Source organism: Drosophila sechellia, chromosome 3R (assembly GCF_004382195.2).
Source record: "Drosophila sechellia strain sech25 chromosome 3R, ASM438219v1, whole genome shotgun sequence".
Lineage (NCBI taxonomy): Eukaryota > Metazoa > Arthropoda > Insecta > Diptera > Drosophilidae > Drosophila > Drosophila sechellia.
The window spans coordinates 22,097,166-22,106,613 of record NC_045952.1 but is presented as its reverse complement, the minus strand read 5'-3'; the positions used below and the strand labels follow the sequence as shown (position 1 = coordinate 22,106,613).

General features: G+C 43.6%; 3 protein-coding genes across 4 annotated transcripts; all 3 read left to right on the top strand.

Annotated features, from left to right (window-relative positions):
* Positions 1-3,076: 3,076 nt before the first annotated feature.
* On the top strand, positions 3,077-5,290 carry LOC6607587 (2-hydroxyacylsphingosine 1-beta-galactosyltransferase). The gene is made up of 2 exons (XM_002032320.1): positions 3,077-3,154; positions 4,493-5,290. The coding sequence occupies exons 1-2, from the start codon at positions 3,077-3,079 to the stop codon at positions 5,288-5,290; spliced, it is 876 nt and encodes a 291-aa protein (XP_002032356.1).
* A 409-nt stretch (positions 5,291-5,699) lies between these two features.
* Positions 5,700-7,308, top strand: LOC6607586 (2-hydroxyacylsphingosine 1-beta-galactosyltransferase). Of its 2 annotated transcripts, none has more exons than XM_032721931.1 (2): positions 5,700-5,952; positions 6,011-7,308. In XM_032721931.1, exons 1-2 carry the CDS (start codon positions 5,700-5,702, stop codon positions 7,306-7,308), a joined length of 1,551 nt encoding a protein of 516 aa, XP_032577822.1. The 2 variants fall into 2 exon arrangements, with proteins under 2 accessions (XP_032577822.1, XP_032577821.1); XM_032721930.1 differs by having other exon boundaries at positions 5,700-5,961.
* A 296-nt stretch (positions 7,309-7,604) lies between these two features.
* Positions 7,605-8,982, top strand: LOC116801558. Its single transcript, XM_032721932.1, is given in 3 exon segments — positions 7,605-7,866; positions 7,926-8,426; positions 8,429-8,982. Coding segments are annotated over 3 exon segments (1,317 nt in total).
* The last annotated feature ends 466 nt before the right edge of the window (positions 8,983-9,448 follow it).

The following is a 9,448-nucleotide window of genomic DNA, read 5'->3' as shown; positions in this document are numbered from 1 at the left end:
GGAAGATTTTATTGAAGGCCATGAGCCACAGGATTTAGTGTCACTAGTTATGACTCCTAGGTGAACTGGTTTTGAAGTAGTGTGGACTTCTGTTAATGGCCTGCCTCGCTCCGCATTTCATTTATCTCGGCACTTAACTTGAACTCCATTTCGTCGGCTCCGCCCGAGCTCCTGACCCCCAAAAAGCTGAAAGTGGCCGCCAGCGCGTCAACATAACATTTTTCGCTTTATAAATATTTGAACGCTTAAAAGCTGGCAAGGACCCGTCGGAAAGCAGGATAGCAGGAGAGTTGCAATTGCAGTCGAGAACTCACAGCTCCTCTGGCTGTTTTTGGCCGTTTTTGCCTGTTTGTTGCCTTGGATGTTTTGGCCAATTTCCCTGTTTTCGCCGGCTTTCCAGTTTGGGGAAGCGGAGGCGATAATCGCATGAGGTTGAGCGTTTTATTGGCCTCGCTTATGCTCATAAAAGTCGACCAGCCGAATGGACTGAATGCCGGGTGCATTGCATCCGATTCGCAGGCCGGAGATTTCGGGGCGGCTAATTGGAATTTGTAGCCGGCAATTAGAGTCCTCGCAGGCCAGAAACGAGGACAAAGAGCAGCACCACAGCTGACACTTTAAGGCCATTGAGGATTGCACTGGCATTTGCGTTTGCATTTCGCCCGTCCAATAACAATAATGGCAACAAAACGAGCCACTGGAGCCACCGGAGCCACAGGCTCATCCTGTGACCTTTCTGCGGCCAACTCTGCATTAGTTTGCATTATCCTGCAGCGGGGGAGGAAGTGCTCCTGGTGCTGGCGTAATATTGTTATTGTTTGCATTATTGCGCTCAATGTGGCACAAAAGTTTCCTGCCACAAAGTTGGTGCAGAACTTTCAGCCGTGCCTGCTTGACATATAAATTTTAATTTCTCGGGTCGAGTGGAAAGGCAGCGGAACTTTGCGGCCAGCCGCAGAACACAACACAATGCAAAGCAATGGCAAACACACAATCAGAAGCCCAAACTAAAGTGTTGAGTGAGTGTGCATTGGCCACACTCGAGAGGAGAGCAGCTTGCCCTGCCCGCTGGAAAAAGCCCGGTCGGTGGTTCAAGGCCGTGCGGTCCGAGACCCAGTGCCAGCATCAATTTATGAAGCAGCACCAGGACCAGGCTCCAACAAACCAATGGAAAAAACCACCGACAGACAGCCCGCCGGCGAAACGTTATTTATTGAGTCTGACGCTTGTCAGCGGCGTGTGAAGTGGCTGCCAGCAGCAGCTGGCAATTTATGTGGGCCAGAACCGACTTCGTTTCGGCCAACTTTACGCTTAGGATCCCTAACCCTTTGACAACTTTTGGGCCCTACCGGAAATGAAAGCCAATGGCAAACATTTGCTGAATCTATAGGTGGGGTCGTCAAAATGGCATTGGCTTCATAGGACTATCAAGTTAACAGCTTGCCTTTCAAGCGGCTAATTCCACAGAGAAAAATCTGAAAAATTAATCAATCATTTTGTTTTTTCAAGGCAACGTGTATTAAGTTATTGGTTGAAAAGAATATTAATAAAATACGTCATTTAAACTTAAAGTGCTTATTTAAGTAACACATTTTGTAATGCTTATTTATTAAATAAAATAATCAATTTTGCAAAACGTTTATCCAAGAACCACGTTTCATATTCCGATCAATATTTCTTGTGTTAAAAAAATATAAGAAACAAAAAATTGAAGTCTTATTTTCTTATATAAATATTTCCTTTAAGATAATCGAAAGAAGGCACCTGATGGTGTGGCGTTGTATTTTCTCTGTGTCATATTCCGTGGGAAAGAAGAAACCGGAAAAGGAGAACGACACATTAAAGACTCCCCACCTTTCCGGCCCCGTCAGCTGCTATCTTCATCTGGAGAAGGCACTCCCACTTTGGCAAATCCTCCAGATGTCTTCTTGCCGTGCAGGGCCCGCAGCCAAGTCGAAAGACAACTGCGGCTTTTATTGTTTCCGCTGTTGACATTATCACGGCAGCGACACCTGCCGGACGGGCTTGGCGAGCGTTTTATTGTTTTGCGCTTGATGCAATGTGACAGCGAGCCCTTATTCCCGCTCCTTTATATCCTATCACCTAGCGTGCGAGGACAACAGGCATTTGCACGCCGTCAAAAGTCAATATTGCGCATACGCCATGCGGCTCCATTAAGATAATTAAAAGCAGCCGAGTCACGATGCAGTCGGCCAAAGGATCAGTCGATAAGCACACCAAATATGGCAACAAGTCACGGAAAAGGACGGAGGATGGATGGCCAAGACGCTCTATTAACTAACTGCCGTTGAATAATTAGACAGCTTCCGCTTTCGTTTCCGCTTCCGGTGGCGCCTGCTCGCATAAATTACACCCAATATGTAACGAGGCAAAAAAGCGAGAAAGAGACGGAGTCGTCAAGTTAGAGGTCCTTTAAAAAAATGCGACGCCCAGCTGCTGCAGCGGTTGGTTTTCCCAAGGACAAGGCAAGTCGGCAACCCGGCTTTTGTCATCGCCAGTTGGCGGCAAATTGTGATTTAGTGCGCCGCGGTCCGAATCAAAAGTGCATAAATATTGCCAGCTCGAGTTGCCGCATTGATATCATTTACATTTCCGTCGGAAGCGTTTACACGCCTGTCACTGCACTTATTTATTATGCATTCCACTGCAATTGAAGCCATTTTTCCACACACACTTTTTGCACCGCTCACCATTAAGTATGCACAGTGTTGGTGGGGCAAAAACGCTAACTGGAGTCCATCTAAATTACTTCGGAACGATGATTGGTTGTCGATTAAAGAGATGGCAAATTGAGCACTACAATTTAATTACCAAAATTGACGGCTGCAATTTTGGGCAAACTGGAGTGAATTGCCCGGCCGTTACAGCAGAAGTACCCAGCATATCCGACAAATAGAGAACGGAAATGGTAATCCGTTGTTGAGGGTTCGAATCTGTCGTATCGAGCATGAAGTATTGGCCAATTCTAATTAATTAGACTCTGGAAACCTGCAGAAAAGTATCGTTTAAGCTGAACTGATACTGAACCACTTTGGCATACATCCATCGCTCAGTGATGGACTATCATCTCGATGCCTCCAGCCTGATATGCCTATTCAAAATGGTTGCAGCCATCAACTCAGCAATGCAAACGGTAGCATTTTATGAGAATTGTTTATTTGGAATGCAACGATGCATTGTTGCCACTCTGATCCCAGTTTCCAATGTACGGGGCCAGCCGTCAAAGGGACAACCACTCCAAAAAACGAGACCCAAAAAGAGGAGCCATAACCATTTTTTATGCAACGGTTTTTGCGGTCGCCGTTAACGCTGATTTATGAGTGTTAAGTTAATTTGGGCTGCCAGCCCCCAAACCCCATTTCCCCAACTCCGCCGAATCCTTGATTGGACTGCATCCCCCAGTCGCAGTGCATTCAGGTCCCACTTCATCATTCTAGACTCCTGTTCATGCAACTCATGCATGTTTGAACGGCACCACCGCCCACATAAACTCACCCACGCCCCACATCACCACTCACAGTCGCCCAATCGGTGCCTTCCGAACGGGTGCAGGATGCAAATAGAGGCGCCGTTGAAATGCACTTTGAGTTATAGTCAAAATATAAAACGCACAGTTGCATTTACGAGGTCATAGCCTGCGTTCGTCGAAATGGGGAGCGATGGCATTTTACACCTTCACCTGCGGGGGTCGTAAAAGGTTAAATGCTGCATTTTCCCACATTCTTGCGGGGTCATATGAATGCCAGGCTGGCCAGTACCTTCATGAAATATTATCATTTATTTAAAATATTTTATTCCACTTGCGTTGATTTACTCTGCCCACACAACACTATGAAGTTACCATTTGCAGGCTGTAAGTATTCAACAAAAATGCAATGTTCCTAGGCAATATCATATACTTTTGAACTGCCCATAGGCCACACAACTATTCATAGTATTCAAAGAATTCATACTAGCGATAATAGGTATTGGTTTAATTGCAACGTAAAAATTGGTCACCATTAATACAGAGTTTGGAGAGGATTTCACCTCATTCGTTTATAGGAAAGCACCCCATCTTGCCTATAATTATGTCAAAGATCTATAAAAAATAGGAAATACACGGTACAAACCAAAATGTGGGTGTACCGCCCTCTGGTTAAAATTTAGAAAACAAAATACTCCCCCTATTAGCAAAAGAAAAAAAAAACCCTCTAGATGGCCAATTCAGCGCATGCGGACTGGGGTGCTTTTAGAAGGATATGACTACATTCCCGATTGAAAGAGAACACACTATAATCAAAAGGGGTGGCTTTGAATAAAATTTCCCTGATGGCGCCAAATCTAGTACATTTTGCGCAGCCAACAAAAATCAACGTGAGCCATCAGTTCCAAAATTCATGAACACATGGAGTTATCAACCAATTTTATTGCTCGTACTCCGACGAACTGGAACTTTTGCGGTTGATCGGTAGGTTGTCCAATTATATAGGTTGTATATTATATCACCGAGGAGAAGCTCCTGGAAAGTCTTGTTTACCGTCCCGCTCAGGTGCGATTGTTTAAAAAGTTCTTCGGATATCCGGCGGAGAAGCTAGATGAGCTGCGGGCCAGATTCTCGGTCATCCTTATTATTAGCCACTTCAGCATGGGAAGGGTGCGAGCCAATGTGCCAAACATCATTGAGGTGGCAGGCGTGCATCTGAGCGAGCCCCCAGAGCCTTGTGGTGCGGAACTACAGAAATATTTGGACGAGGCGGAGCACGGCGCCATCTACTTCTCAATGGGCCAGGATATTCTGATGAAATATCTGCCGGAAAATATGCTGGGACTTCCACTGTTCTTCGACCAGTTCAATAATATACATCGAGTGCAGTTAGCCGGAATGGCTAAGGTATTGGACCCCAACGACTTGAACGCAGACACACTCATCGAAACTATTAACGAGCTTCTTGAAAATCCTAGCTATGCTGAGAGAGCTAAAGCAATGGCATTGTCTTTCAGGGATAGGCCAATGAGTCCTCTGGACACTGCACTCTGGTGGACGGAGTACGCTCTACGGAATCGGGATACTTCCCATATGCGTCTCAATGTGGAGGAGATTCCTCTAATGCGATACTACAGACTCGACAGCATACTAACCTTTGGAGTTCGCCTTGGTTGCGTCTGTGCATCGCTGATCTTTCTGGGCTGGAGATTGTACCAGAAGAATCGCAATAGGCACAGAAGACTTCAGGAAAGGGAAAGAGTGCTTGCGCAGATACAATTGCGCATGAGCGATAATGAGTAGTAGTCTAGTAGTATCCTAGATTTCTTCGATTTTGATTGTAAGTCCAGGTCCGCGCTTTCTTGATCTTGATTATCTTGAAGGAATGTTAATTTTTAAATTAAAAAAACAATTATTACATATCGATCGCTCAGGTTAAATTTAATAAGGAGCATGTCAAAATATGTTTTAATAGGTGCAACAGCATTTTACCAATGGTGTAGCTCAGAAAAATTCTTTTCCATACTCTCTAACATGATTCCGAAACAATGAGCTTTCATTTAATTCTTAAGTGTTCCAATTCAAAATTATCAAACCATTTGATTGTTATTGGTTGTAAATAATGAGGAGCTTTCATGGGTATCGCAGAATGCCAATAAGATTTGTTCAGTTGTGGTCAGAGCTCCAACATGAACGAACTGAAACCGTGAAAATGTGCCTCGGATATTGCTGGCTGACGGTCTTCCTTTGCCTGCTTCTGCAACAGGATCTTCAACAGGATCAGGCCGAGGCTGCTAACATACGGGGTATATTTTCCTACCGCCACATTTCACCCTTCTTTGTGATGCAGCCTTTGGTGCGGACTTTGGTAGAGAGAGGGCACAATGTGACTCTTATCACACCGAGCGGATTGCCAAACGATATCGAGGGGGTTCGACATATACGTGTTGCCCAGCTTAACGAACGTATAAAAGGTTAGTCACCTTATTAAAGTCTCTGTTTATTGATTTCTCTATTTTTTATAAATGCTTGAGTCTGATCATGTACTGGACTTTCTGATTAACAAATGGACGGAGAGCGCACTTACGGCAAAGGCGCTCTACAATGCCTCCAATGATATTCTAAGTGATCCTGGCGTTCAAAGGATGCTGCATGACAAAAGCGAAAGGTTCGACTTGATCATCATGGAACCATCTAGTCTAGACGCTCTATATGGTCTGGTTGAGTTCTACAACGCCACGCTGATAGGATTGTCCAGTATACGGATTAACTGGCAAACCGACGAATTGGCAGGAAATCCAGCTCCATCTATATACGAACCCATTTCTCCAGTCGGCTTTTCCCTGTTCAGTCGCGTATATAACTGGATTCATATAATGGAAGAAAAATTGGTGGACTATTTGATCTTACAACCTGCTCAACTACACTTATTTCAGAAATTTTTTGGCTATTCCGCTCAGAAAATGAAAGAGTTAAGATCCAGATTCTCGTTGATGCTAATCAATAGTCACTACAGCATGGGTAAAGTTCGAGCCAATGCACCAAACATAATAGAGGTGGGAGGTCTTCATCTCAGCGAGCCCCCTGAACCAAGTGATGAGGAGCTGCAGAAATTTCTGGACACGGCCGATCACGGAGTAATTTACTTCTCGATGGGCAACGACGTTCTGATTAAATTTCTTCCTGCAAACATTCAGGAGCTACTGCTGCAGACTTTTGCTAAGCTAAAGGAAAGAATTATTTGGAAGAGCGAACTATTATGTATGCCTAACAAATCGGACAATGTATATGTTATCGAACAAGCCCCTCAGCGACATATTTTGAACCATCCAAATGTCCGACTTTTCATCACAAACGGGGGATTACTGAGCGTGATTGAGGCCGTAGACAGTGGAGTTCCAATGCTCGGACTTCCGATGTTTTTCGACCAATTTGCTAATATGCGTTGGGTGGAATTATCTGGAATGGCTGAAGTTATGGATATCAACATTCTGAACAAAGATACTCTAACTGAAACTATAAAGCATATGCTTGCAAGCGACAGCTATTATTTTAAAGCGAAGGAAATGTCGCAATTTTTCAAGGATCGTCCATTGAGTCCATTGGATACGGCAGTTTGGTGGACGGAGTACGCCTTACGAAACCGGAATATTACTCGGATGCGCCTTAACTTGGAGGAGATTCCACTGATTGAATACTATAGAATTGACAGTATTTTAGCATTTAGTCTACGATTTGGATTAGTCGCTGCATCGCTGATCTTTTTGGTCTACACCCTGTTTCTGAAATATCGTATCAGACTTAGACGATTACATCCATGAGAATACCCTATATCCGGAAACTCAAAATTGTTCTTAGTCACCAATACCACAATCCTCTTCAGAATTCCTTATGCTCATTTTAATGACATTGCAATATTAAATTTCCGATAGTTTTACGCTATGGCTATGGCGTTATATATCAGACATGCAACTAATAACCGATAATAATTCACAAATACTTACACCACCTGGATTCAAAACTTTTATGTTATCAGTAGAGCTTTCTGCCGACACCTTAGATTAGATCGTGTTCATTTGCGGACAGAGCTCCGACATGAGCGGACTGAATTGTAAAAATGCACCTCGAGTTTTCTTGGCTGGCTTTCGTGCTCTGCCTGTTCCTGCAACTGGATCTGTACCAGGACTCGGTGCAGGCTGCCAACATCCTAGGCATATTTTCCTACCACTTCAGGTCACATAATCTGGTTTTGCGTCCATTCGCAAGGGCTCTAGTTAAACGGGGACACAATGTCACGTTGATCACACCAGTTGGAATGCCTCCAGATATCGAGGGAGTTCGACATATACGCGTTCCCAAGCTAAATCAACGCGTCCAGGGTGAGTCATTTTGTAATTTTGAGTATATTAACTATTATTCAATTTGTGTTTCAACGCAGAAATGTTCGAGTGTGACCAACTGTTGGACTTCTTTGGCAGCAAATGGATAGCAAGCCTGATGGCAGTGTCAAAGCTCTACAATATGTCATCGGATATACTAAGCGACAAAGGTGTTCAAAAGATGTTACAAGACAGAAATGAACATTTTGACCTAGTTATGCTAGAACCGTCTGCCCTAGAAGCGCTTTATGGCGTCGTGGAGCACTATAATGCAACACTGATGGGTTTTTCAGGTGGTAATGTCAACTGGAGTACCGAAGAAGTCGCTGGAAACTTGGCACCAAGTATCAACGATCCGATCTCATCGCTGGGCTATTCCCGGGGCAATTCGCTCCTCAGCAAAATTTACAACTGGGTCCATATCACAGAGGAAAAGCTGCTGAAGCACCTGATCGTCCGACCATCTCAACTGCGCATCTTTAAGCGGTTTTTTGGCTATTCCGAGCAGAAATTTTACAAAATGCTGGACAACGTATATGTGATTGAACAACCACCTCAGCGAGCGTTCTGGCCCATCCCAATACTCGCCTCTTCATCACAAACGGAGGTCTGCTAAGTGTAATGGAGGCTGTTAACAGTTGAGTGCCGATCTTGGGATTGCCAGTGTTCTTCGACCAGTTTACTAATCTGCGGAATGTTAATCTGCGTGGCATGGCCAAGGTCTTGGACGCCAATGAGATGAGCTTGGAAATTCTGACCTCAACTATTCGGGAGCTGCTGGAGAACCCAAAATATGCTCTGAATGCCAAGAAAACGTCGCAATCCTTCAGGGACCGACCCATGTGTCCTTTGGACACAGCAGATTGGTGGACGGAATACGCCCTGCGGAATGGTGACGCCTCACATATGCGCCTTAAGACGGAGGATGTTCCTCTTTACTACGAATGGGATTGGGTGCTCCTGTTAGGTCTCCGCTTTGGTATTGTGTTTGGATCTGTGATCTACTTGTTCTACAAGTTATTTAAAAAATTTAGGGCAAGGCGAATGTCACTTCAAGAGATAGGAACTGTTTCTCAACATCTTAGCCTGCTTGATCGAAGACCGCAAACACAATAGGTTATGTGTATTGTGTTTACATGTATTTGTATCTGTTATTGCTGCATAAGCTCTGTTAACTAGCTACCTGTTAATATATAAGATGATCTCAAAAGTGTGCTTGGAAAATTACTAGTTAATGTCGGCTTTATAGCATAAGTTCAGTTGTCACGTGAAAATGTTGTGCGCTAGTTTGAATTATATCCACCATTCCGTTAACCGATTTGTTTTTTGTTTAATTACAGTTGTTTTAAAATGTTAAATACCAGTATATTATATACAGTATATATATATATATTATATATAGTATATTATATACAAATGTTTTTCATCTTATTGAAAATATATAATGAATTGAAACCGCTACCTTAGTATTATTTATACGTAAACAAATTCCTATTTTAATAAACATATGTTTCCCGTCTTAAATGTTTTTGTTTTATAAACAAACAGCTTCTGCTTTCTTAAGATTCTACACCTGGAATGA

Excerpts from the sequence above, each read along its gene's own strand:
- LOC6607587 (XM_002032320.1), top strand. The coding sequence starts at position 3,077 with ATGGACTATCATCTCGATGCCTCCAGCCTGATATGCCTATTCAAAATG. Across the intron at positions 3,155-4,492 it reads TCAACTCAGCAATGCAAACG|GTTGTATATTATATCACCGA; the intron begins GTAGCATTTTAT and ends CCAATTATATAG.
- LOC6607586 (XM_032721930.1), top strand. The coding sequence starts at position 5,700 with ATGTGCCTCGGATATTGCTGGCTGACGGTCTTCCTTTGCCTGCTTCTG. Across the intron at positions 5,962-6,010 it reads GCTTAACGAACGTATAAAAG|AAATGCTTGAGTCTGATCAT; the intron begins GTTAGTCACCTT and ends TCTATTTTTTAT.